At 33.7% G+C, this 27762-nt stretch overlaps 2 protein-coding genes and 1 long non-coding RNA gene across 7 annotated transcripts in view; 2 read left to right on the top strand and 1 right to left on the bottom strand.

The window, feature by feature from the left end:
* The window catches only part of RECQL (RecQ like helicase), a 26120-nt gene extending 21870 nt beyond the window's left edge, over positions 1-4250 (top strand). For all 4 annotated transcript variants that reach the window (XM_056799351.1, XM_007503535.3, XM_056799350.1 and 1 more), the window contains 4 exons: positions 118-209; positions 1052-1271; positions 1509-1638; positions 2063-4250. In XM_056799351.1, the coding sequence (XP_056655329.1) occupies positions 118-209; positions 1052-1271; positions 1509-1638; positions 2063-2233 (613 nt within the window). In that variant the 3' untranslated portion in view covers positions 2234-4250. The remainder of the gene's footprint in view (positions 1-117; positions 210-1051; positions 1272-1508; positions 1639-2062) is intronic.
* PYROXD1 (pyridine nucleotide-disulphide oxidoreductase domain 1) lies at positions 4125-27762 on the bottom strand. The gene is made up of 12 exons (XM_001365415.4): positions 27585-27762; positions 25822-25902; positions 24506-24625; positions 21047-21175; positions 18950-19023; positions 18192-18352; positions 16825-16925; positions 15866-15995; positions 15074-15186; positions 14257-14379; positions 8977-9114; positions 4125-7178 (listed from the first exon to the last, which is right to left on the bottom strand). The coding sequence occupies exons 1-12, from the start codon at positions 27672-27674 to the stop codon at positions 6930-6932; spliced, it is 1509 nt and encodes a 502-aa protein (XP_001365452.3). The 5' UTR covers positions 27675-27762; the 3' UTR covers positions 4125-6929.
* On the top strand, positions 24978-27356 carry LOC103105529 (uncharacterized). Of its 2 annotated transcripts, none has more exons than XR_001624822.2 (2): positions 24978-25082; positions 27150-27356. It is a non-coding gene; the product is annotated as an uncharacterized LOC103105529 (long non-coding RNA). The 2 variants fall into 2 exon arrangements; XR_472632.3 differs by having other exon boundaries at positions 24986-25164.

Genomic DNA, 27762 nt, shown 5'->3' with positions numbered 1-27762 from the left:
AAAGTATAGATGCTTTAACATTTTTCACTTTACACTTTGAAAGTTTTGCGTAGATATCCTCACTAAACTATTTGCTAATCTGTTTATCAATATTATTTCTACTCTGAATGTTTTCAGATGTCGCCGTATGTTGATAGCACAACATTTTGATGAAGTGTGGAATTCTGCAGCTTGCAATAAAATGTGTGATAACTGCTGTAAAGATATTTGTGAGTTCATTTTGGATTTTTCTTTTTTAAACTAATGTGATTGAGCATGAAACTGCATATAGAAAAACATTTCTAGAACATGAGGACCTTAGTGTATGATCTAATAAATCAAAGGAGTAGTTTTGGACTGGAAAATTTTTTAACAGATCAAAAACAAGGTTTTAAATATAGTTGAAAAAGGGGTGCAATTGATTGATTTTTAGAACATTGATTCCTCTAGTTAACAATTAAGGAAACTTATGTGAAGAATGGGACTAACAAATAAGTGTGGTGATTATCACTAATCATCTGTAGTCATTGAACAGGAAGGACAAAAATAGATAAAATCTGTAATTCAGTCAATTAACAATATATTCAAAAGCTTTTTTTGGTGATGACTCAGTAACCAGTGAGAGCTGTCAGAGCAGCTTTTTATATAGTTTAGTGGTTACATATGGTCTAGGAATGTAATCCAAACTAAGACTGTGAAGGGCAAACAATGGGCTGAATTGGCAAGAAGGATCTCCAGAATCCATAGCAACAGGGAAAACAAGAGTTGAATACCATCCTTTGGAAAATTCTGGGCTGATACCACTCAATAACAGAGAGGCCCAGTACTGGGCAAAACATCTCCTGACCAGGTTGAGTCATCTACCACTCATCTAACTCATCTCCCTCATGAGACAGCACCACCTTGTAGCCCTTACAATTTAAGTACCTAGATTCTTACAAACTCTGCTGCTGAGGCCTATGCAATTAAATCAAAATCTGAACCACAGATAGTAGTTTTAGTGCTTTAGCTAAAAACTCTTAATAACTAATAAATCAGATATCAGTTTCACAGAATGTCTCTTCTTTTGTAGCATTTGAAAAGAAGAATGTAACTGACCACTGCCAAGATCTAATTAAGATACTGAAACAAGCAGAAAAATTGAATGAAAAACTAACGCCACTGAAACTTATTGATGCTTGGTTGGGAAAGGGTCCAGCAAAATTGAGAGTATCTGATGTTGTACCCCCGAAACTTCCACGTGATGAATTGGAGAAAATTATTGCTCACTTCATCCTACAACAGTATCTTAAGTATAAAACAAATTCATTTATTTTTTGCATAGGTTTTTTAAAAGTTAAGATGTTATTAAAGTTTACTTGAAGAACAAACTTAAAATATTTATGGCAACTTAATTTTCTCTGAAAATTAAAAAAAATCATATTAAAAGTTATTTAAAACATTATTTAAAATTTGTCATCACATAATCCCTTCATTTATATTTTTGTAACTCACCGAAATGACATGATTGTGGACTTTTTCTTCCACAGAGAAGACTTCAGTTTTACAGCATATGCTACTATTTCATATTTGAAAGTAGGCCCTAAAGCTCATCTTCTGAACAACGAGGAACATATAATTACCATGAAAGTAAAGAAAAATACAAAGGGTTCTTCCAAGGTACTGTAAACAAACTTAAAATTCTTGTTTATTAACTAGTACTATTTTAAGCTTAAAAGACAAAATTTCATTTGGAAGAGATAACAGCCCATTGTTTTTGCTTAAGGTTACATGTATGTTTGGAGGGGAAAATATTTGACTTTTCTTATAGAGCTAACTCCCTATTGCCAGTCATTGGCCTTTGTATGTTTAGAGTCTGTTGCTATCTATGGATAATTCCCAAAACATACTATTAATAAGGTCAGCATAGCTGAATGGCGCCTATTTAACTGTGATGCTTAATAACAAAGGCTTTTTCATATGCCAGTCTATTTTGAGAATAGTAAAATCTCAATAAACTAATGATGCAAAAGGATTAATTATATGTAACTACAATTTTTGTTAAACAGTTGAATTTTAACAGTATTGTTTTCTGGATCTATAGGTTGAATCATCGCAGGTTTCGAATTCTGAAGCAGAGAGAAAGATGGAAGAAAAATATTTGGGCAACTTCCAGAATACCAATGTAAAAAAACATGGAAATCAGCTTAAAGAACTCCATTCTGAGACAACAAAGGCAAAGAAAAGGAAATTGGATAACTTAATCATTGAATAAATTTTTTAAGAGAAGGGCACAATTTATAAAAAGATAGCACTCACTTCAAAAGTTTTATTTTTGAATTCATTATATGTACATGGAACTTTTTAGAACTGTAAGCAGTCTTTTGGTTAAAAAAAAAATTGTACTTTTTTGAAATATTTACTGATGATGTAAGATTATGAACCACTTGATTTAGAAAACAACAAGCTGACTTGAGGATAGTCCATCTTAAATTGCACAAACCATTCACAACAGAGGACCTGGATAGTTTAAAGACAAGAATGGCAACATTTTTTGTAGATCCTTTCAAGGCAATTAAGGAGTTCAAATGTGCCCTTTGCTTGTTTGTTCCAATGTTTGAGAATGTGGAAATTCTTTTAGCAGAACTTTTTACCCCTAGGGAGAAAGATCAGTTTATCCAGGAATTGTAAAATAACCCTAACCTTATTTCATGGCCAGAACAATGGAGAGACTTAGAACTTTCTAATAATCGAAATTTATCTTAAGAAGGGCACATGAAGATCTTGTAGAGGCCATGAAAACTTTTGCAAAAAAAAAAACCTGATAGTTGGGGAAGATTTGAGCAAATGAGGCAGGAAGTAGGACAACACCCATCAGTGTATCTCGATAGGGTAGTCAAGGCTGCCAAGAACATTCTCAGATTTCAAAACCTAAACGAAGACAATCTCCAGCATATCAGGAGACAATTTGTTAAGGGAAGCAGCCTGCCCATAAACACATTTTTGGTTACATTGTCTGGGATGGGAGGAACTCAGTCTAAAGGATTTAAGGAAAACATCTACTTACATTTACTCAGGGGATAAGGAACATGCTAAGGAGAAAGTTGAAATAATCAAAGATCTCAAACAGTAGCTCAAAGAGGCAAATAACATCAAACTAGGAGATAAAGTTTACATCAAAAACTTTAGCAGAAAAACAGCTACAGACATAAAATGGGTTGGAGAATATGAAGTTTTGCTAACCACACTAAGTTCCATAAAAATTGCAGGAAAAGAGTAATGGTTCCACTGTTCACATGTAAAACCTGAGAAATCTTACACCAATGCAAAAGATATAGGTGAAGGAAAAAAAGTGAATAGAAAAGATAGTGCTGAGAAATGATAAATAACTGATAAACATCAAAAAATACATCTCTATGAAAGATTAGTTCCACAAAATGTTCCAGACCAAAGGAGTGGAGTGACCATCTGCCGCTAAGGGGCGTTCAACCCCAAAACCTAGTTGGGGGGGTCACCCCGAAGACCTGTCCTGACCTCTGCCAAGCTTATTCCTACAATACTGAAGACGCAAGATTATGAACCACTTGATTTAGAAATCAAAACTATTCAACAAAATGACCCCCCAAAAGTAAGCTTTTTAGAACATTGTTAATGCCCTGAAAATGTTTACTTAACTGCTATAACTGCCTATATTCATATAATTGTTTTTTAAACTGTTACTTTCCAAGTATTAGTTCCAAGGCAGAAGAATGGTAAGGGCTAGGCAACAGGTTAAGTGATTTACCCAGGTTCACACAACTAGGAAGTGTCTGAAGCCACATTTGAACCCAAGACTTCCCATCTCCAGGCCTGGTTTTCTATCCACTAATGCATCTACCTGCCTCTTCCCTTTCTATAGTTTTAGTAACATAGTAAAAAGGTGGATTAAAATCAGTATAGAGGCAGAAGAAACACTGACTTTGCATTTAGAGAGCAAGGACATAAATCTCACTCCTTATGCTTACTACCTATATAAATTTGGGCAAGTTATTTAATTAAGCTTCTGTTGGTCTTTCAGTTCCCTCATCTATAAAATGAAGTTAGGCTAGATCAGTGGGGTCAAACTCAAGCAGAAACGGGGATTAAACCTTGGAGATAGATACTGAGTTAGAAAACCACATGTACTATTATGCTTTAACAAATTTTTATTTATTTTGTTAAACATTTACTAATTACAATTTTATTTGGTTTGAACCATGCACTTTTTTACTATTCTTAAATTCTAAGATAATAAATATGCATTATAAAATCAAGAGGTACCTGGTTTTTGTTGTTATTCAGGTAGAGATGAAAAACATAAAAGAGCTCCATTATTTATGGTCTAGAACAGCTTCAATAAAAATGTTATTTGTTTAAAAACTTTAAAATGGCACTATTTGAAATATTTCTTCCTAATTAGGTTCTGAAGATTGTTTTCACATATTTGACAAAAAACAAACAAGAAAAACAAGAGTGAGACTTTTATAGATTTTTTTAAAAAGCAACTCCTTTACAACAGTTCTTTGAAGACATTATCCAGTAATCTGATTGGCTGACAAAGATTTGAATGGTCATGCTGCCCAAGGTATCAAACTATGCCACTGGGGGCAACTGGGTGGCTCAGTGGATTGAGAGCCAGGTCTAGAAAAGGGAGGTCCTGGTTTCAAATGTGGCCTCAGCCACTAACTAGCTGTGTGATCCTGGGCAAGTCAATTAACCTCTATTGCCTAAGGCGCAATGCTCTTCTGCCTTGGAACCAATTCACAGTATTGATTTGAAAGTGGAAAATATATCATCAATAAACTAAGTTGTTGACAAATATTTGAGAAGTCATGATATTCAAAGTATCCATGTATAAAGGAACTAACAGTAACATAAGGGCTTCTAGCTTAATGGCAGTTAAACAAATAGATTATTTAGCTATATGTAAGTAATAGCTTACAGCGTATGCATTTTAAAATGTTAAATGTAGGTGGGATTTCATAGGTGACCAAATATTAGCAAGAATAGAACTAGTCTACTAGAAATTGTTTTAGGTCAGCTGGAAATGGACCTTGCATAATTTATTTCTCTAAAAAGGGTGGCCACAAGTTCTAAATATTATGAATTTGTTAAAAAATCCAAAAGTAAAGAGTGATCAATTCCTGAAAGAACTGGAATATATGATTGCTATATTAAGTCAATGATTTCTGAAAGATAGTGAATTTCCATTGCTGAAATGGAATAGGGCAGATATCCTGATTTCCAAAGAAGGGAAGAGAACAGTTTACAAATAAGCCAACGAACTAGACTTTAATTCCTGGCAAAAATCTCGAGTATATTAAGAGATTAGTGAGCTAGGAAAGGAAGCAAATTATCACCAATGACCAACAAGGCTTCATCAAGAATAGGTTATGCCAGCTATTCCCATTTTCGGTTTTCATGGAATTACTATAATGGTAGAGAAACTGCAAATGCATAAACTGTTTAGATTTTTTTGCAACATATGTGGAAAAGTCTTATTCTTAGGGATGAGGCAGAGAGCTATAGAATAGATAATGGTTCAAATGAGGTGACTGCTTGAATGACTAGAGCCAGAGTTCCATATCAGCTTACAAAAAAATATCCATTGAAGTGCCTGCCCCAGCAGTTCGCTTGGACTTATATTCAACAGTTTAATCAGACCTGAATAAAGGCACAGATTGTACTGTACTTTTATCATTCCATTAGGCTACAAATTGAACAAGAATAAATACATGGGTTAAAAAAATCAATTTCACATGTACAGTATATCAAAGTTCAAATGAAAAAGAGCTGCATGTTATAGTGGGCTGGTAATTCAATGAGTCAACAGCAGCCTGACATTAGCTGAAAACACTAATGTAATCTTTGGCTACACTGACAGAAAGTGCAGGTTTAGGGAGGTAAGTTATGCTGTACTCTTGTCTTGGTCAATTAGCCAGTCATCAAGCATTTATTAAATACTTAATATGCATCAGGCACTGGGGTTAAACCCCCTGGCCTTTAAGGTGCTTAGATTTTAACTAGGGGAACCAACATATGCATAAACAAATTATTCAAAATGAATACAAGATAATGGGGTAGGAGATGAAGCTATGAGCAGCTGTAGAATTAGGAACGGCTTCAAGTAAAATAGAGTTAAGTTTTGAATGAAACTAAGGATTCTAAGAAGGGCTTCTGAGAGAATGCATTCCAGGGATGGGAATGGGGATGGGGGAAAACAATGGGTAAATGCATAGAGATGGAGATGTGAATATCAAGAGATTGAACTATAGAGGATGTGAAAAGGAGTACATTAGGAGAAGTTGGGTCAAATCCTACCTGAAATATCTGCTCTGTATTCAGCTAAAAAGTGACTAAAGCCTTGAGATTGTAGTAAGATTAGATTTAGGGGGAAACATGATAGCTATGGCATTAGACTTATTTTGCTGGAACCAAGAGACAGGACTAGGAACAAATGCCAAGAAGTGGCAAGTTTATGTTCACTGTAAGGAAAAAACTTCCTAACAAAGCTGTTCTAAAGTGAAATAGGCTATCTTGTGAAGTAGGGTTCCTCCTCTTTCCCCTCACCTCAATGCACCCCCAAGTCTTCATGCCAAGGCCAGATGACCAATTGTTGAATATGAATGTAGAGAAGGATTCTTGTTCTAGTAGAGGTCTACCTAAATTGCCTCTACTGTCATTTCTTTAAGGAATCCTAAGATTCTATGAAGTGTTAAATACAAGTTTCCAAACTATATTATATGTTCAAATTGATACAGTATTAAAACACAAAAATTAGTTGGGAATACTTATTGATAGTTTAAATTCATTTTATACCTTTTCAATGAAAATGTTCATCATTAAGACCCTTGCATATTTCACTTCAGCATAATGTTTATCATCTACGTTGCTATGAGGATTCAACTTTTCTGCCTTGATTCTTATTTCCAGTGGCTTAAAATAATTTTTTTTTAGTCAAAATAGTCTTCTATATCAATACTTGGATCTAGCAAATCCTCTCCATATGCCGAAAGATTCATCTGGTTTAAAATCAAATTTTCAAATGTTTCTTCCAAGTTTGTTTCACCAATTAGAATGGCTCCCATCATCCGTCCATTTTGCATGACCACTTTAACATATTCCTGTCCTTTGGTACATCTCAACATTAATTCATGATCTAAACCCAAGCCTTGGGCATTGTATTTTCCCAATAATACAACCTGAAAACAGAAGTAACAATAATATTTCAATGCATATTTAATTTTAAAAAATAATCTCAAGTTGAAACAACTATATTATTACCAAAAATTAGAAAAAAATAAATGAAATTCATTGAAAATCCAGTCTCAAAAGAAAAAAAATGTTATAAAGTTTCCTTTTCCAGTAGTTCATGTGTCTGAAAATAGTCTATTCTTCATCTTAACAGTCAATACAAATATATTGGATATAAAATGTCTGCAGGCTAACTTGATATTATTATGGCTTGAATAAAAGCCATAGTTATAAAGTATTAGAAACAGACTTCACATAGAATTGAAAGACCTTAAAACAGACTTGGAGAAAAATTTTCAAATTTACATAAATGAATAAATATAAATGTATTTATAAGTATACAAATACCTGGGGATGGACAATAGGGCAGACTGAAGATAGAAGTAGACTAAGATTAGGTTGGTATCTAAGGATGTTTCCAAATAACAATATTATGCCTTTGACTTTAGAGAAAAAAATAATATATCCTGTAAAGATCCAAGAAACTATCTGGTCCAACTCTCTCACTTTACAAATGAAGATCTGAGGTCTAGGGAAGTTAAGTCACACAGGCAGTAAGTATCTGAAGTGGGATTTGAATCCAGTCTTTTGACTCCTAAGCTGGGGTTCTTTCTACTGTAAAGGGTAATATACCCACCTGTCTTTGAAAAATGAAGTATAAGAGAAGTAAGTGCTAAAGGACAGGAGATGTAAAATTGTACAAATGACAATTTATAAAAAGGGAGGGGGTGAATTTTAAATTCTGAGGAATTCTAGAATGTTATTTAAAGACAAAGTTTCTGAGAATTTAGAAAGAGGTAGCAATCATTAATGATGAAAATATGAAGTTAAAAAAAAAGACCAATGAAGAAAATGAAACACAGCTCTCTCCTCATAGAAAGAGCAGTATGTGCCCTAATAGGAACACAGAATAGTGTATTATTGTTATTATTATTATTAAACCATCAGTAATGGTTTCTGTATTGCATATTTTCATTGAATTGTTTTTAATTCATCACAAAGGAGGTTCTAATTCTGAGGAGGGGAGTGGAGGAAGTGGTAGATCCAAAAATAGCTTATGAAAAAGACAAGAAAATAAAATTAATTTAAAAATAAAAACTTAATATGATCTCATGCTGCATCAATAGAAGCATAGTGTCTTGAAAGAGGGGTGATACTTAGACCACACATGGAAAACTGTATTCAGGGCATCAGAGTTTAAGGAAAGTGCTAGTAAGTTGGTCAGACCTGGGAATGTGGGATGGTAAATGAGAGGGATCAGTTGAAGGAACTGGTTATTTGACCTAAAGCAGAGGAAGTTTAAGGGGAATGTGATGATCTTTTCAAGTATTTGAAGGGCTATTGTGTAAAAGAGGGTAAATTTGCTCTATTTGAATCCAAAGGAGCAGACTAGGAAAAATAGAAGTTTTTGCATTAAAGTTAGTTTAACAATTAGATTAGAACATTCCAAAAATGAAATAGGACAGTTTTGAAAATGTAAGTTCCTAATCATACTAAATCTACAAGAAGAGGGCAAATACCACTTCTCAGGGATGTTATATGGGGAATTCTTATGGCATTCAGGAAGAGAGGTCGGTGTACAGATGAATGTTGATGTCCATTCCAATTTAAGAGTTTGAAGTTAATTTCAGATTAAATTTAGAACTGGTAGATTAACATTATTTAAATGAGCCAAAAGACAGGTATCAACATTTTGTGTACAACAAAATGCTCCATTTGATAACAGATTATAACAAGATATCTTACCTTAAAGTTAAAAAATTTTGTGACATGTGCAAAAAGTTCAAAACTGAAGTCCATGTCAATAGACTCTCCCAAAGTATCTGCAGCCATGCATTTTGCTGCATAGTTTCCCATTTGTCTAGCTTGAGTCCATAGCCTCATCTGAAAGTGATATAATTATATTTTACAATTTTTTCATGGGTTATAATACAGTTTATGATAATGCTTATTACATTATCAGGTTACATTATCCTTACATAGCACAGATCATTTGCTAAAATTAAACTAAATTGCTTTTATGAATTAAAAAACAAACTGATTTCAATACATTTTACTTCACTTCAAATTGGGGAGAATTTTAGAATATAAGAAAATTAAATATTGAAATACACTGCTTTTGTTATAAGAGGCACTATGGTATAGTGGATAAAGAACTAGCTTTGAACTTAAGAAGTCCTGAGTTTCAGATCCTAATCCTGACACTAATTGTGTGACCATGAACAAATCTCTTAACCTCTCAGTGATGCAAGTCATATTAGTGTTGATCTTTATCATCAATAGTAAGAATTCCACACCAGGAGTTCTCTACACTGAAGAAAAAACACAGATCCAAAACCTGACACTCCTCTCCCCAACTCCTACAGAGAGGGAAAAAAAAGGCACAAAATTTATTCTTTATATAATACTAACATCATACTTAAAAATATAACCATGCTCTAAATAATGCTGGCTGTGGGGACTTCTTTCCCCATTGCTAATATTTGATATTTCTATGAGGGTCTGCAATGGCAACACCAGACTGGTGAGGGCAAAGAGAATGAGGATAAACCAATTCTGCCAATCATTTGTCACAGTGACATTTCTAGAGTCTCCAACTTAAGAGACTTTGAAAAATTGCTTTAGCCTAGGTCTAGGGTTTTAAAAAAATACAGCTTAATTTCAGGCCTTTAAACAAAACAATATTATCTGATAAAGTCTAAGTGAAAAAGATTTAACATATAAGTAACTTTTTTATTCTTTATTATAGACGTAAATATCCTAACACTTTGAAAAGGATGTATATTTCATAAAGAGGAATGTAAAGAGAAAATGTGAGACTGTTCTCTTCTAGACTGACCAAGGAAGTAAAGATGCCATTCTTAGAAATAACAGGTGGTAGTAGTGGGAAGTGAAATAGATCTCTAAAGCTCACAAAAGAAAAAAAAAGGGAGATTATTCAAGGAGCTTATCCCCAACTGATATATAGCCATATATTACATATGCTCACCTTACTTAAGCCTCTGTGGAGGGTCTTTAGAACCATCACCACTATCCAGATTTTGGGGGAGGGGGTTCTCCATGAAGTAAAAGGAAATAGGTTTCTGGAGCCTTAAAATTATAATTCTTATTAATAGGCCCATAAAAATGTTGTTTCACATGATGTTAGCTTTAGCATTATTTGTAAAGTAACTACTCTAAGTCTAACTTCAATACCTTGTTCTCATAGCTTATACCAGCATTAGCAACCTTTTAGAGATCACCTGCTTAAACTGTGCCTTCAAATTTCCTGTGAGGCCCCCTTCCTCCCATAACCCCACAGAGTGGAGAGAAGTGCTCACATTGTGGCTGTTGGGCAGAGGGGTGGGGCATGCAAAAAAATGTCCTTGGACACTGTGGAGAGGGGGAAAGAGTAGCTCCCTCTGGCACGCCGGGGTGTATGTGCCACGTCTTCGCCAACATGGGCTTATACCATAAGTCCTGGAAGGTCTTATGGTGGATGCTAAAAAGTTTCAAGGATGCACCTTGTGATAGGGAAATGGGAAGGGTCAATAACAGGTTAGCTGAAGGACGATAAGGATTTTAGCCATTACAACTCTCAAACACACAGCTATGTAAAGCACAGAGGGATTGAGATCTGTATCCATCAAGTGAACACACATATCAAAGAAATCACAGAACCTTGAAGTATTAAAAGGAATCGGTTCTGGCACACCAATGGTCATTAAATAGGTATTTGTGAAACTGTCCTGAAAACCTAAAGAGTTAAAGTAAAATTTTAGTAAATCTTCCCTATTGTATATCATAAGCCTCATATTTACTGGCAGAGACTGGGACTGCTTTGAACTTTGGGCAGAGTTCATGACAGCTTCCCAAGGTCTCTGATTATTTGGAATATAAACATACGTCTGTGAGATTAAACCTTGTCTCACACAATGTGTTGTCTTCATGACTTGATAAAATTTTGAGATAGGTTTTGCCTGGCTGCTTCTGGAGGCTTGGCCAGGTTAGAAGCAGTGATGCAAATTACAGTTGTCAAAATGCCTTCTTTGTTTTGAGGTCAATAAAAATCCCCTTCTAGAAAGTAGACTTCGAAGTTTGTCCATGGAGGGGTCACCCTTCCTGAACCACTTTCCTGAATGGGACCATGGATGGCTGTAATCTGGACTCCCACAGCTAAGAATATTCAGGTGTTGGAGTATATCCTATTTGGTGATGTAGCTTTCTTTTCTGTCTTCTTATTGCTGATGCTATTACATTCATTTATGCTTTCTATTGTAAGCTAAGTTGTTGGACCTTTGCATAATAATAATAAAAAACCTATTTATTTTTACCTTTTTATTTAAAAATGCTGTGGAGAAATGTGTCCTATTATAGGAACAAATCCTGAACCACAAATAGCTAAATAGCTGCATACATAACACCTTAATATTACAAAACCTAATCCACATTTATAGTATTATTTCTTCTGAAAAATGCAATCTCCAGAATGACTGAAAAAAAGTGGGCTTATTAATGTATAGTTGGAAATGAAAAATATAAAGAATTCAGATAAATTCAGAATGATCTATATAAACTACTTTAGAGGGGCTGGGAATTAACAGATGGGAATATATATATATATATATATATATATATATATATATATATATTGGTAAATATAGTTACAACACATCAGATATTTTTGTGTTTTCTTTGTAACAATAAAGCTTTTAAAACAATGTATGTTCATTTTCTCTGAGAGGGGAAAGACCTTTTGGAAATTAACTCCTTCCTCTAAAATGAATACTAGTTGATATGTTGATTATCATCTATGTAAGTATGAAAGTATGAGAGAGAGGAAGGGAGAGAGGGTGAGAGGGAACCACAGGGGAAGGAATGAGGGGGAGTGAAAGGTGGGGGGGAGAGAGAGAGACAGAGAGACAGAGACAGACAGACAGACAGAGACAAGACACAGACAGAAGGAGAGGGTGAGAGAGAGGAAGGGAGAGGGAGAGAGACGGGAGGGAGAGGGAGGGGAGAGAGAGATTGATTTCCTTTAAGGAAAGATCAGCCTGAATAGATGTGATTTTTTATATTTTTATGTTCGTGTGGTCCTGTGCCCATTTAGTGCTAAGTAAATGACTTACTGAACTGCTGATACATTCTGAGTCTGAGGTTTTTACTGTTTTTAGATATGTGGCCTGTATATGTAGAATTGACCAATGAGAAGATATATGGCTGTGATTTTATTGTTAGTGCAACTGATGGCAATAATGTAAGGAGATATTTTACATTTATCTTAAAATGTCAATTATGGGGATGTAGAAGAATGTTAGCAATATTTATGCAGAAGTCTAATTAAAAAAACATGCAAAATGTGCCTCAAAACTGGGTTTTGAAATTTCATTAGCATCTACTTTGATGACTTTCAGTTTGGCTATATTTATTTCTTAATTTAGAGCACCATCGATTTCTTGATTATCCTAAGTAGTTATTAATTCCAAGTAAAAATCCTTCTACTTTACTTCACTTTGGTATTTAAAATTGGTTAATATCAGGATTGACAAGAGTCTAAAGTGATGAATTTTGTAAATGGATCAAATGTGAAATTATTTTAACTGTAGAGTGCTATATATTAAACTTTATAATTTTGCTTAACTCAGTACGAGTAACCTTTATGGAAAAGGTATGTTTGAACAAAGTGTCTCTCTGTAGCTTTTCTGATTATAAAGCCAAAGCTGTATTCTCCAGTAAAAAAAAAAATTCCCAACAAGAATCTGTGGAAAATTTGGTTTCATAAAGGATTATAGAAATGACAAATTTCATAGAAATTAAAATCCTCAGCAAAACTTTTAGTACTTTTCCCAATTCTGGGATTTTCTGCCATTTTGTCACACCATAAAAATTTCAGCTATAAGGTAGAATCTTTTCACTAGATAGACTACCCCACACTTTGCTCTTTTTTTTCTTGTTAAATTATCAATTGCTTTTATTTGTGTGTAATTTTATATTGAAGTTTGGCTAAAGAAAATTAGAATATTTAGGCTAGAGGAGATGATTAGTAAGGAAATGATAGCTATTTTAAGTATGTGAGGGGATTCTAAAAAGAAATTGGGTTAGGCTTGTTTTTCCCTGGCCCTAGAGGGTAGGACTAGGTGCAGAATGTAAAAGTTGCAGAGATCAGCTAGATAAAAAGTAAAAATTTCTCAACAATCAAAGAGTACAAGAGTAGAAGGGGCCATATTAATTAGGAGTGGTAAATTCCTAGCCGCTTGAGACCTTCAAGGATGCATGACATCTTGTTGCAAGTTTGTAGAAAGGATTCCTATTTTCAGGATTAGGTTGCATTGGATTAGCACTTGCCAAATTTTTTGGTCTCAGAGAGCCTTTATATTCCTGAAAACCATGAAGGCTTCCCAAAGAGCTACTGTTTATGTGGGTTATGTTACCTATTCACATGTTATCATCTTAATATTATTACTAAAATAGTTTTGAACTCCTGGATCCCTTGAAAGGGTCTCAGGAAACCCTGGATTGTAATGAGTCTGTAGCAAATCGCTGAGAATAATGTGAATGAATTTTTAAAAAACTGGCAATTCATTACATGTAGAACAAAATAAAAGATAGGCCCAAAATATTTGATTTCTTCTTTCTACCATTGGAAACAAGTTACATTTTGGTCTGGATTTACAATTACACGAGTGTGAGGAACTTTTGGTCAATACAACTCAGAGGTAGAACTTGAACTAATGCTTTACTGACTGCAAGACCAGTTCTCTATCCATTCGGCCATGCTGACAAAACAAGACAATTTTTTACTTTCAAACTCTGAAGGAAAAATAAATCTAAGGAAAACCTCCACAATATTTAAAAAATTGGACAAAAAGACATACTGGTCTGTGCTAACACTAGGATTACATCACTAAGATTAAGGATAATTTCCATTAAGTTTTTAATGATACATCATCCTCTTTGGTGACTTCCTTTTAATCATTCATAGAAAAATTAGTAGGATCAACAGTTTAAGTTATATAAAAGCATATTATACAGTATGGGTTGGCCTACCTGCTGCCAGACTGGACTAGGTTGCCATGATGCAGTACAGATATCACCTGCAGCATAGATATTGGGAAGTGATGTGTGCATATGGTCATCTACTTTCAGGCCACCATCTTCACCTAGCATAAACTAAGAAAGAATATATGCAAAAAAAAATCACAAAAATAGAAAATATAGCAAAGTAAGGCCTTTTCCATACTAAGCTAGAAAAAGTCCAATTTTATTCATTGGTAGACTTAAATTTACTGAATAAAAGAAAACAGGAAAAGGGCTAAATACACAAATCCAAAACAATATGAAGAAAACTCCAAAGAACTATTGAGAATTCTTTTAGACCAGCTTTTAGCCATCCTAATTTCTTTCTAAAAAGAAAATACATGTACCTTTAAGGATTTTGTCATTTACTCTGAATTGAATAATGATCTGGGTATTTCTTATGCATACATAAGGTTGAAGGGTTAATCAAATGTAAGGTAGGCCCAGTCAACACAGTATAGACACCCTTCAAAATTCATCACTTTAGGCTCTTGTCAATCCTGATATTAACAACCTAATTTTAAATACCAAAGTGAAGTAAAGTAGAAGGATTTTTACTTGGAATTAATAACTACTTAGGATAATCAAGAAATCAATGTTGCTCTAAATTAAGAAATAAATATAGCCAAATCAAAAGTCATCAAAGTAGGTGCTAATAAAATTTCAAAACCCAGTTTTGAGGCAAATTTTCCATGTTATTTGAATTAGACTTCTGCATAGATATTGCTAACATTCTTCTACATCCCCATAATTGACATTTTAAGATAAATATAAAATATCTCCTTACATTGTTGCCATCGAGGAAAGGTTTAATATTTGGTATGACCCCAGTTGCACTGACAATAAAATCACAGCCATATATCTTCTCATTGGTCAATTCTACATATACAGGCCACGTATCTAAAAACAGTGAAAACCTCAGACTCAGAATGTATCAGCAGTTCAGTAGGTTATTTACTTAGCACTAAATGGGCACAGCACTACACGAACATAAAAATATAAAAAAAAACCCTGTAACCAATAAGCCAAAAGGCAGATAAGCTTTTAAAATGCTACGGATTAGTTATTTAAGAAATAAATTAGGTATAATTCTGCATCTAATTCACAAACCCAACTAGTCTTGTTTCAGAAGCCTTTGAGGAGAACACTAAGCATACAATGTATATCTGCCTCCATTAACAAAAAGTAAATCATAACCAAAAAATTATGGTACTTTCAAACATCTTTAAATTCTGTTTTACACATACTTCAGTTGGATTAAAGCATCTATTTCACAACATACTTTTTCTTCAATGTCTTTAAATTCAAGTTCTCTGAATAAGTCCTTTTTCCTATAAAGGAAAAACTTTCTGAGCAAAATGAAATTGAACCTAGCATTGGCTGAGTGTAACTGTTTAAATAGCAAATATTGAAGTAATGATGTACAAATTTTAAAAAATTAAATTAACTGCAATAATTTAGTGCATTCATATTTATAAAATACCTACATGTATACATAAATTTATGAGATTTTCAAATGCTCAAAATATAAAAAAAGCAAAAGAGATCATAAACAGCTAGAACTTCTTTCAATGTTTACCTTTATCAGTTGACTTATCCTGACAATCTCTAGGAAAAGGTAAGGATGTTTTCTTCATTTGCTTAAATTCTTCTTGATGATAAATTTTTTTAATTTCACACATGGTTTCAATGTGAACTTTGTGAGAAAACTTAAAAAAAAAAAGAAATTGTTAGTCACTTTAAAACATTACTATTAGGAATAACAAAAATTTATTTGTAGTATTTATAAATCTTTTAATATTTTAATTGTATTATTTAGTATATCTGGAATGTCCTTAGTTTCCTGCTCAAGTCTCTTTCCCTTAAAATCCAACTCAAATATAACCAAAGACACTCCTTCCACTCAGACATTAAAAAATTATAACTCAACATGCTATTATGTAATATAGCATGATTTACTTTACTACATGAGTTTTCTAAGCCAGGAACCATTTTGAAGCTAAATGTTATATATTTCTCAACTCTAAGAACAGTGCTCTAACACACAGCAGACACTTAATGAATGTGTTTGTTTTTTTTAATAAATTAGGATTAAGGATTAGTTAGGATTAAGGATTAAGTTTTAAAAAAAAAAACAGTTCAACTGAACGGATTATTAAACATTTTAGTTATCCTTAAGTTGAAGAAAACATTAAGGACAATGAGCATATTTTACTTATTTCTAGAGATAAAACATCTGGTAAAAAAAAAGGTCTTAAATACATTGAGGAATTTAATTTGCAATTGCATAATAAAGACTTGAATATACTATCAATGGAATCTGGACTACTTTTAAAAGAAAATTAATAACTATTGATATAAGACAGTATAGAGACACAGCTACTCAAGGCCGGAGAGATAAATCAAATGCTTTCCTGGATAGTATCAGTAGACAATGAGAGTGCAGTATTTAAAAAATTATTTTTCATGTTTTTCTCAAGTTGGGGTAATATTTTAAATTTGCATTCAGAGAAATTAATTAGGTAGGGAAATATATACCTCTTTTGTTCCTTTAAGATTTAAACCTTCATGCCAATCAGGTCCCAAGGCACTGCCTAGATTGCCAGCACTGGCTATGGCACTTGCTTCCTTTTCACTTTCTGAAAACAAAGAAGTCAGAGTCAAAAATCAAAAATTATATATGAGTTAAAGAACCCCTTGATGTGTCCTGAAACTCAGGTCTGAGTAATACAGACCCAGTTTCTCTTAGCTCCAAGTTTCAAATGTTTCCCAATTCATCAACTTTCTCAATTTTATGGCATGTACCCTACATTCTATTTCACCCACACATGGATAGTCATACTCTTCCTCACAACCAATATCAAATATCTCAATGATCAATAACCACGAAGTTTTCTATTCTTACCATAAATTTCTATCCTTCCATCTCTCCCTGTGCCTCACTCCTTTTACAATTCTTCTTTCAGTTTATTGTGATTTTTAGGTACTGTTTCTCTCACCATTCTTCTAAGCTATTTCAAGCATTTCACAATGGTGTCTTCCCCTTTGGTTTCCCTTCCCTACCTGACCTACTTTGTTTCTAAGTCATGCTTTGTAAACTATAACTACTGGGTTTCCTCAACTATACACTATATTTATATTTGTATGCTGCCTAATGTACCTTAGTCACACAACCATGTCAATATTGCTAGCTACAAATTTTAATCTAATTTCACCTGAACTATTAACTGTTGTGACTCTTTCCACTCATTCTTCCCTAATCAACTCTTTTTTTTTTTAATCCTTACCTTTTGTATACAATACTGTATATTGGTTCCAAGGCAGAAGAGTAAGCAATGGGGGTTAAATGTAGGAAGTGTCTTAGGCTCCCATCTCCATGCCTGGCTTTCAGTCAACTGAGTCACCTAGCTGTACCCCCAATCAACTCTTTATCAAACTTCCCACAGTAACTTTTCTAAATCTTAGCTTTTCTTAAGTTTCTTATACCACTTTACCATTACCATTCCACTTGCTCTTGCTTCAGCCCCAGTACCTACTTTGAGCATAAGAGCCCATCTAAACAGAAGTTCTCTCTTTTATATGTCTTTGAACCCCTCAATATCAACCTCTCCTCTCATTCTCTCCTCTTTTGTTCTAGCTTCAGAGGAAGAAAAGGATCCCCCCCAACCGCCCAGGGCAACCCTTGAATTGATGCTCCTGATTTCATGAACTCTGGGAGCAAATATAGTTTGCTGCTTTAAGTGTTAGTCATACCTTCTCTATGCCCCCACCACACTGAGCTAGGAGAAGATATATTCTTTGTTATTGCTATTTTCAGATTCTAAATATTACTAAATGTTCCCTTACTTAAAGTAACTAAATTGTTCCTGATATTAAGGAAAGGAAAATAATAAAAAAAAATTTACCTTCTATTGTATATCTGGTTCTTTTACATGTAATTATAACATCAGATTTTTTGGAAGTGAGCTCTGAGGTCAGGAATTCTGCTGCTCCAGCATCAAAGAAAGCATTCCCAATTGCTTTGTCTTTAATAGCCCATATCACTTCACAGCCTTCAATTTCATACCTGAAGAGGATATTAAACATAATCAGGATAATTATAAGTGATTTGCCAAAAGGAATATTAGGATTATTAAACAACAATTGATTTTATTGTACAAAAATCTTAGAAAATATCCTGAGTCAAGTTGGAAAAAAAAATGTGTAACAGGTAACAGATCTTTAGAAGAAAAAGCTTACTGTAGCTTTATAAAATGAACTTACCCAAGACAAAAGAACCCATAAATGACCACTTTATAATAAATACAGGAAAATTTCTATTACAGTGAATATTGCTACAAAGAAATTTCTATGTAACAAATCTATTTCCCAGAAACATTATGGTGTAATACAAAAAGTCACAGAATTTATAGAGTTAGAAGAAGGCATATAATATATAATTAATATAGAACATATAATATTCTACAAGAATGGGTTCTAAGGCAGAAGAGTGATAAGGGTTTGGCAACTGGGGTTAAATGACTTGCCTAGGGTCACAACAGATAGGTAGCGTCTGAGGCTAGATTTGAACCCATGCCCTCCTGTCTCTAGGCCTGGTTCTATCCACTGAACCACCTAGCTGTCCCCCCAGAGCAACTTATTAAGAATCATAAAGTATACTTACACTAACTCAAGAGCAATACCTCCATTTCCAATGATTGTTATTCTTTTAGCTTTAGTGAGTTGTTTCTGAAATTCCTATATTGAAGAGAGAACAATCAGAAATCTTGCAGTTGGCAAAATTGAAGCAATGGGCAACAATAGGAATTTTATAGCCACGCGTTTTGTTTAACTTGTAGAGGAGCCTAGTACTACCCCACCTTTCCATTTTGTAAAGTCCCAAATGCATGCGTTCATCTTTTCTTTTAGTTCTCCTCTTATTGTCAAGCTGATCTCACAGGATAGTTGTGAGGCTCAAACAAGTTAATTTATGAATAGCTCTATAAAACTTAAAGCATTACATAAATCATAGCTAATATTATCTTATGCTATGCTTTGATCTCTTCTGCCACACTTATTATACCTTTTTACTATACCATATATAGTACAGTTTCTTCTTATGGACCTCCTAATTGGTCTATATTTTCTACTCTCTTTTTAAAAAGGCTTTTTATTTTTAAAGGACCTCCCTCTCTTACCTAATCTGGATGTATAGTGTCCATATGTGAGCCCCATGTCAATACTGACTGAGGAAAGTTTTAAACTGCTCAGTTTTTCCTACAAAGGCAAGTGGTTCACCACTTATGACATTTTCCCCTTCATTTTTTCCATACTAATCAGCATTGCCTTCCTTATCCTAGTAAATCACTTAAAAGTTAAATATTTTCAGAATGGTGGACTTGTCACATGCTAATCTAATAGGAGACATAGCTATAATTTAGAATGAACTAGTAGTTCCAACTTTTTTTTTTAATTTTGTGGTCCTGAAAGGACAAACAGGGCATCCTCCTTGCTCCATAATTAGAAATGCATTAACCATAACCTGCACATCCCTGTTAAGGGAAATAACATTACTGTTTGATTGATCAAAATCAGAAATGCTGATTATAACAACTCCAGAAAGCCCATTACGACTGTTATTTACGTTATGAAACTAAAACTGTTTGAATCAGTCCTTTGGGCAATTCAGAGTTAGTCTAATAGATGATTACAGGGCTGAAAATAATGTTTCATATAGGTTAATTCAAGACCATTTTAACTCTGCCATTTCAACTTTACCTAAAGAAACTGGATGACTCCTTAGATATTTTAAGAATTCTGAAAGGTCAAGAGAAACACATTAAATTAATCATATGATTTAGGTAGGAGTTGTTGATGTTAGAAAATGATCATATTTTAGGATTTTTATTTTTGAAGAAGAAATTTAATAAAATATAGAACTGAAATGAATAGTCTTGAAGAACTTAATTTTTAAATTCCCTCCCTAAAATAATGATTTAAAAATCTCTTGGAATATTTGCTTTATGCCTGACACCCTTGATAAAAGTATAGTAAATGACTATATCCTAAACTAGTGTTGCCTTTTGGTGCCATGTTTTTGCACTTGAAAAGGAGATTACATATTTGCTGATTGAGGAATTCTAAACCATACTGGCTTTCTCATTTTGGCAACTACTTTATATTACTTAAATTTACATAAGAAATGGTGGGAGTTTGTGTTGTCATTTGTTCCTTTCTAATTTCCTATGGGAGGGGGGATCAATAACTTGTTTTATTAAGCCAGGTTGAAACTGCCATATTTTCTTGTTTTAACAGTTTTTAAAAACTCACATTTGATCTTCCTGTTAGCAAGATGATGGTCTGTATGTATATGGATAATTTATTTAGCTATGATTCCCACTTGAATAACAAGTCATTTCCTATTTATTTAATATCACTTTTTTTTTTATTCCTTATATTCAGAAGTCCCTCCAACTTTCTTTTTTGAAGAAAGTATTAATATATTAGTAAGGCTTCTAAATTGTCTATTACTTGCCTCTTCCTTTTGCACTGAATATGCATTTAACAAGTATCTGTTGATTATGAAAATATATAGCTTTGATGCTTAAAGAAAAATGTAACCAATTTAACTGCATCTAAAATATTTTATGGGAAAAATTACATGAATTTTACTATTGAGTAAAATATTCACTATGGAAACATTTTGTAAATGATCATATTTTCTATTCCTTACTGATGTTCACCCAAATTATTCTAGAATAGTACAATCTTAAACCATTACCTGAGCGCTGTCTGTATCACGGATTCCTAATACATATGGATTTCCTTCAGATATTAACTTTGGTTTAGCTCCAGCACAGAGACAGAGTTTTTCATATTTATATTGATTGCCATCTTCTGTTAAAATGCACTGTGAAATTATAAATTAATAAAGAAAAAAGATTACTCTGAAATCAAAATATTTGCAGTGAGTGGGGAAGGGGGAAATTTAGATTCAGCTAGTGGCAAAAAAGTAGAATCTCATACTAGAAAATTTAATTTTGTAATAGTCAAAAATATAAAGGTTTTTCTAACCAGCACTTGCTGCTATTCTCTAGCACAGATAATATATACAAATATTTTGGCAATATTTAGATTGTTTTTTTTCTTCTTTAGGTTTTCATATTTTTTATTATTAGTAAATAGGGTGATATTAAAATATTCTATGAAAATTAGAAATCATAAGATTTAGGGATAACTTGCTAAACTCAAGAATAGTATTAAACTACTATACCTTCATTGACAAAAGAAAACCCCCCCCCCAATCTGTAATTCAATCATGTTTCAAAGACAGTTTCTATTTTATTATGTTAATTTCAGTAACATGGACTGAGACTCCCCCAAATGGATGGAGGGATGCTCTGCTTAATCATACCACTGGAAATAGTTACCAAAATGAAATTAGGGAAGAAATGAAATGGATAAATAGGAGCACATGTTGTCTTAGGAAATCCTAGGGATGATTAGAATAATTTAAAGGATACCAGATAAACTTGGGAAAGGATAACAAAATATTTTTAAAAATTCAGAGGAAGGGCTAATTCTATGATTTCATTGTTATAGAGAACTTTACTAACTCAGGTCAACAACTCCTCTATACCTTGAATAGCATCAGAAAGTAGCTTATAGCATTGATAGCCTACATAATTTGCCAAGTATCACAAGGCAGTATGTGCCAGAAGTGGGACTCAATAACACTGTTATATATCACTCAATTTATGATATTATTTTGAATTCAATAAAAAAGTTATTTAATAATGCCATAAAATCAATAATCTCAAATGTAACATGGCTATAAAGTTTTGGATGGTTGGTTTTTTAAACATAAAACATTAATATTAGGTACTTTAAGTGGTGAAAAACAAAAGTTTGAAACCTCAAGAGGTTTTACAAAATGATGATTCACATTTAAGTGTTGAACAAAAAAGTCTTTTCATTCTGTTAAGCTACTGATATTAGAATATAAATACCCACAAAAGTTAAAAGTATTTTCAAATTCACTGAGGAATATTGAGAAATTTTAGTAGTGAAATCAGTCACCAGTACGGAGACAATACCAAGTTTAAGTCTAGTTTTAATAGTAGCAATTCTATTTAGCCATCATATTCTGTATTTTAAGCTAAAGTTTCTTATTTTTCCCTAATAGAGTTATAATAAATGAGACAACATATTGGCCTCTCTTTCCCTGTCCCTAATTATCTTAGCTCAAAAGAATGTTTGAACTCTTTTCATCTGTTGGGTCTCCCAAATGACCCCATAACTTTGTGTTAATTTTTAAAATATCATATCTAAAGAACCAAGTCAGACTTACTGAATAAGACTGAAAACCTCAAAGGAACTGCCATCTAATCAGGGGAACTGACTAACATATTGTAGCCTGCAACCATCAATCAATAAGCATTTATTATGTAACTTTTAATTGCTAGGTACAAGGACTAAATATATAAAAGGGAGACATTTCCTGTCATCTACTATAAGAATACAACATATTCACAAAGAAATAAGGGGATTAAGGGGTTATAAGATATAGCAATGAGAAACACTCCAGGTGGGGAGGATAGCTGATGCTAAGACACAGAAGTGGGAGATTGACTAGGATGTATGGAGAATAGCAAACAGGATAGTTTGGCTTAATGATGAGAGAGAGTAATATGTAATGGATATGCAAACTCTATATTTTAAACTGAAGGTAATAGTGAGCTACTAAACCTTATTGAGCACAAAACCGATATGCTAAAACCTGAACTTTTGGACTACATCTATGCTAACTGGATGGAATATGGATTGGAAAGCACTTTAAAGCAATGCAAGGAGACCAAAGAGGACACTTCTGCAATAGACTAGATAAAAGGGGTTAATAGTAGATTTGTGATATGATTAGATAGAACCCAAGGAACAAAAGTAGAGTTCAAATTTGCAAGGAGAGTTAACTTTTCCTTTAAGAAGGGAGGAGAGAAAGAGGAAAGACCTAGGAGTAACCAATGTGGTAGGGATCTTTTAGATTTGCTGACATTATGTGGATACCAATATAATATGTAGGCTTCCTGCCTTTACTCTCCTTTCATGACACAGTTGCTTTCTTTTCTGATCATATTGTTCTTTTGACACGTTTATGCCACTTTTCCAACATAATTCTTGCTAATAATATATCAGAGTTCACTTGTGTCCATTTTTTTTATCACCTTTTCAGTAACTCTCAACTTTAATTCTTTGAAGTCTGTGGTATTCCATGGCTTACAATTATTTAGCATCATAATAAAAATGTTAATCTTAAAAAGCCTAGCCTTGTTATAGAGAGGAGCCATGGGTCATTAAAAGCACTATGTAATTTTCCAAAGCAATTCAGACTGCTCTGCTCATCCTGTTGAATCTTAGTCCAAGTTCATTCTTCGGCATTTATTAGCTTTTTTCCTATGGATATTTAGGTTGAACTCTTGAATACAGATCTCATTCAGGAAACTACAACATGCTAGAGTTTAAGCCTCTACAAATCATATCCAAGTGGGAATATCTGAAAAACTTCATCAACCATACAGAACTCTCTATTCCTCTGATATTCCAACTGAATATCCTCCTTAATGTTGGCAAATAGCATAGGAAAGCATAAGTTTCCCTGTTTTGTGTCTCACTTTAGATTAAAGTAAAGGGATTTCTGAAAAAAGTTTTCTTCTATTATGTATTTAAATTTTTTTAGTTAACCTGAATTTTTAATGTCTTTTTTCTTGATAGCACTGTTATTTTTCACTGTACATCCCTTTCTTTTGACAAAGAAGCAATAAGTAGACTCAATTCAATCATCACATTTTATAACTATTTAATATTGTTTCCTATTAGTCCCCCAGTCCTAAGCCAAGAAGAAAGAAGTACATTTCATTATCTGTTTCCCAAGATGTTCATTGTTTTTTGGTTACTCAGAGTTCAACTCACTTTTAATGATACTTAATTTACATGGTTGTATTGATGATATATATTTTTTCTCTTGGTTTTGCTTATTTCATTTGTCATCAGTTCACAAAATCTTCCCATTTCTCTGAATTCCCATTTGTCATTTCTTACAACATAATTATCTTCCATTATATTCTTATAAGATTTTTTCCCCACTCAGTGAAATAGAAGGATCAAATGGATTGAGAAGTAGAAATATAACAGGTAGAACAAAAATAAAACTTTCTATATTAAATCTTTGGAAAAGTTCTCTTACATTTTCTGTTGTCTTGAGTTGCCTTACTCCAGACTCTAAAACCTTAATGTTGGGGAAGCGCTTTTCTAAAATAGTACTTGGTTGTTCTTCAACATCAAATTCTTCCAATGTTTTAGAAACCTGTATTATAATAATTAAATTAATTTTTGGCAAATTATTTTCAATTCAAGCATTTATTAAGGAATTACTCTTGGTATAAGACAGTGCTTAGAAAACTAATATACAAAGTATGAAAAATGATACAATCCCTCTAATCCAAGAAACTAAATCTCCTGGGAATACAATATGTAATGCAATATACAATGTAGAGTGATGGGGACAAAAGAGAAAGATAGGAAAAAAAGTACTCTAGAAAAATCTGAGAAGTTGCATTTGAACCAAGGGTTCTTTCCATATGATGCATGAGTATTTTAAATTCTAATGTAATGTAATTCTAAATTCTAATTTCTAAATTCTAATTCTACATTCTAAATGTAATTCTAAAATTACATTGTTACAGGATACCTCTGTTATTTGGAAAATAAAATCTGACCCAGAAGTGCCCTGTGCTCTCATCTTCACCGGGAGGAAAGAAAAGGTAGGCAGCAAGAAGCTGAGGCTACAATGACAAAGATGAAATAATTCCTCCCCTGAAAGAACTTGACATTTTACTGAAAGAGGTAGGAAGAATGAGACACAATATGCAAGAAAACTACAAAATATATACAAAGAAAATAAAAGATTTTATAGAAAAGTTAATTGCTAGAGCACTTCTTTTCGAGATGTTTGGGAACCAGGACATTCATATGTGGCTCTCATGCAGTTATATAAAACTCTGATTGGTTGGCTGTTGTCCTTTATACTAAAAAATAAACAAAAGGACATCACTAGGTGATGTTTTTTTTGAATCTAGCATAATTTGGATTTAAGTGAGGTAGAGTTTCATAAAGTCATCAGCCTCACTCTCACTTCCAGTGTTATCAAAGTCCAGTGGCAAGACAAAAAGTCAAGCTGAATGGTAATAGCATACACCACTAAGTGGTCACTGGAAATTTTATTATCTGTCTTACAAAGATCAAGAAAAATAAAATTTTTCTTCCCTTAAATGAATGGATAAATACGATAATTCATATATTCACATTTGCATTTATATACCCTTCATACATTGATCTAAGGAACCTTCCTGAAAAAAAATTAACATAGCTTAAGTACAGAAAAATATAAGTAAATAAAGTAACCATTATTTATAAAATATACCATTAAAATTGTCTTAACTGACAACTTAAATTCTAGCATTTTCTTTTGAGTAATATTAAGAAAATTTATACCAGTCTTACCTGCTTAAAATTTGTAACTGCTTTAATAACGGGAGAAGCTGTTACCAAGAGAATGTCTTCTGATGGAAAATGAATAGCCAACTTGCAATGAAAGCAGAGAAAAAAAATAGTATATTGACATCTGTGGAATTTAAGTATAAGCAAGGAAACTGAGAAGGGAATAAGCACTTATTAGGTACTTACTATGTGCCAGGCACTATGCTAAACAGTTATACAAATAGTCTCATGCGATTCTCAAAATAACTCTTAGGTACTTCCTGTTATTATCCCCATTTTACAACTGAAAAAACTGAGGCAAACAGAGGTTAAGTGTTTTGTCCAAGGTCACACAACTTGTAAGTGTCTGAGGTCCCATTTGAACTCTGAACTTCCTGACTCTGGGTTCAAAACTCTAAATCCTTGGCCATCAGCTGCTTCAAATATAGTTAATGTTTACCTAATAAACTAAAATTTTACTTCCCTCCACATTTAACATTTCTAAAATATAAACTACATGAAAGGAGAAATTCAATTTAACTCAACATTCAATAAACAATTCCTGTTTCAATCACTCTGCTAGTCAGTGGGTAATCAAAAACAAAAATGAAAGCATTCAAGGAACTTACATTTTACAGGGGAAGAGAAGAAAAGAGGCAAGAGATGATAATTTCAGGAAGAAAAGTGCTAGTGGAATTGTGCTTGGAAAAGTGCCTGGTGGAATTGGGGTAAGCAATCAGAATGGCACTTGAGCTGTACTTTGAAGGTAAACAGGAATTCTATGAGGTGGAAATGAGGAGGGAGTGCATTTCAGAGACTGGAGACCATTCCTGCAAAGGCAGATTTTGGAGAGGGAATATAGCTTCTGGGGGACAGTTAACAAGATCAATAGTTTACAATTACCTATAAAACCCAGTAACTTTTTTTTTTGGTCTCCTTTAGCATCATGTAACATTGATGACCACCCAACTTCTTTCATATCTTGGCTTCAGAGACATAACACTATCCTGGTTTTCCCTGCTGACTTTCCTTTTCAGGTTCCTTCACTGGCACTTAATCCCTTTCCCGACCACTCAGTGTGGATACACCTAATATTCTGCCTTTGGCCCTCTTCTTTCTATATGTACTGTACACTTTAAAAAGTCATATTACATGACTTCTCTAATTTGTACAATTTTACATGGGCATAGAATGATAGGCAGGAAGAGGATCTGGCTGAGAAGGGGTAGATCTGCAATTTTACTGGTTTGGAAAATTCCCGGATGAGGAAACTTGTTTAATTCAGGGAAAGCAACTATGGAGAGGCTGGAAAGTTCTTCCTACGGATTATAAATATGTTCTCTTCCCTACAGACCTCCGGGACCAGGTCTAACGAGGTAGCCACAAGTCTGGTTTCCCCCACAGTTCCGTTCCTAAAGAGGTACCCGTAGAACAGAGGAGTTGAAACTAACACAGAATGAGCCGGTCCTTTCTTCTCCAGTATACGATCTCTGGGTAAGGAAGTTACCAGCAGCGAGGGGGGACAATCGTCAACAATAAAACATTCATGAAGTGTCAAATGTATAAAAAGCATTACAGAAAAAGCAAAGCGGGGTGGTTAAGATTTTATATAAGACACGGTCTTCTGCTTCCTGGAACTTCCTGTCTAATCAGAGAATGAAACAAACACAATCAGTCTTAGTACACAGTGCCTGGGAGCTGCAGGAAGGCAGCAACCCTGGAGACTCGGGAGATTAGAGGTTCGTAAAGAGAGCTCGGCCGTGGCTGGTCCGGCTCTGGTCTCTCACCTGCTCAGCACAGGTGACGCCTGCGATGCCCCCGCCAACAACCACGAACTTTGCCGCCGCTATTGGCGAAGATGGGAAAGCAAGGGCCATCCCTATCTTGAAGGAAAGACAGAAACTGTTGCTACTTCCCAACTCGAGGGGAATTAGCCGCTTCCGCCCAGGACACTTCCGGTGCCAG

The sequence above is a fragment of the Monodelphis domestica genome, chromosome 5 (assembly GCF_027887165.1).
Source record: "Monodelphis domestica isolate mMonDom1 chromosome 5, mMonDom1.pri, whole genome shotgun sequence".
Classification (NCBI taxonomy): Eukaryota; Metazoa; Chordata; class Mammalia; order Didelphimorphia; family Didelphidae; genus Monodelphis; species Monodelphis domestica.
The sequence above is the reverse complement of the archived record's forward strand: the minus strand, read 5'-3'. Positions and strand labels throughout refer to the sequence as shown.

What these genes read in the sequence shown, in the direction of transcription:
- PYROXD1 (XM_001365415.4), bottom strand. Translation starts at nt 27,674, where the DNA reads ATGGCCCTTGCTTTCCCATCTTCGCCAATAGCGGCGGCAAAGTTCGTG. An exon ending in AACCAGATATACAATAGAAG is followed by an intron (nt 16,926 to 18,191) that starts GTAAATTTTTTT and finishes CTTTGTTTTCAG; the next exon opens with AAAGTGAAAAGGAAGCAAGT. An exon ending in CTTTCCTCGATGGCAACAAT is followed by an intron (nt 14,380 to 15,073) that starts GTAAGGAGATAT and finishes ATTCTTTCTTAG; the next exon opens with TTTATGCTAGGTGAAGATGG.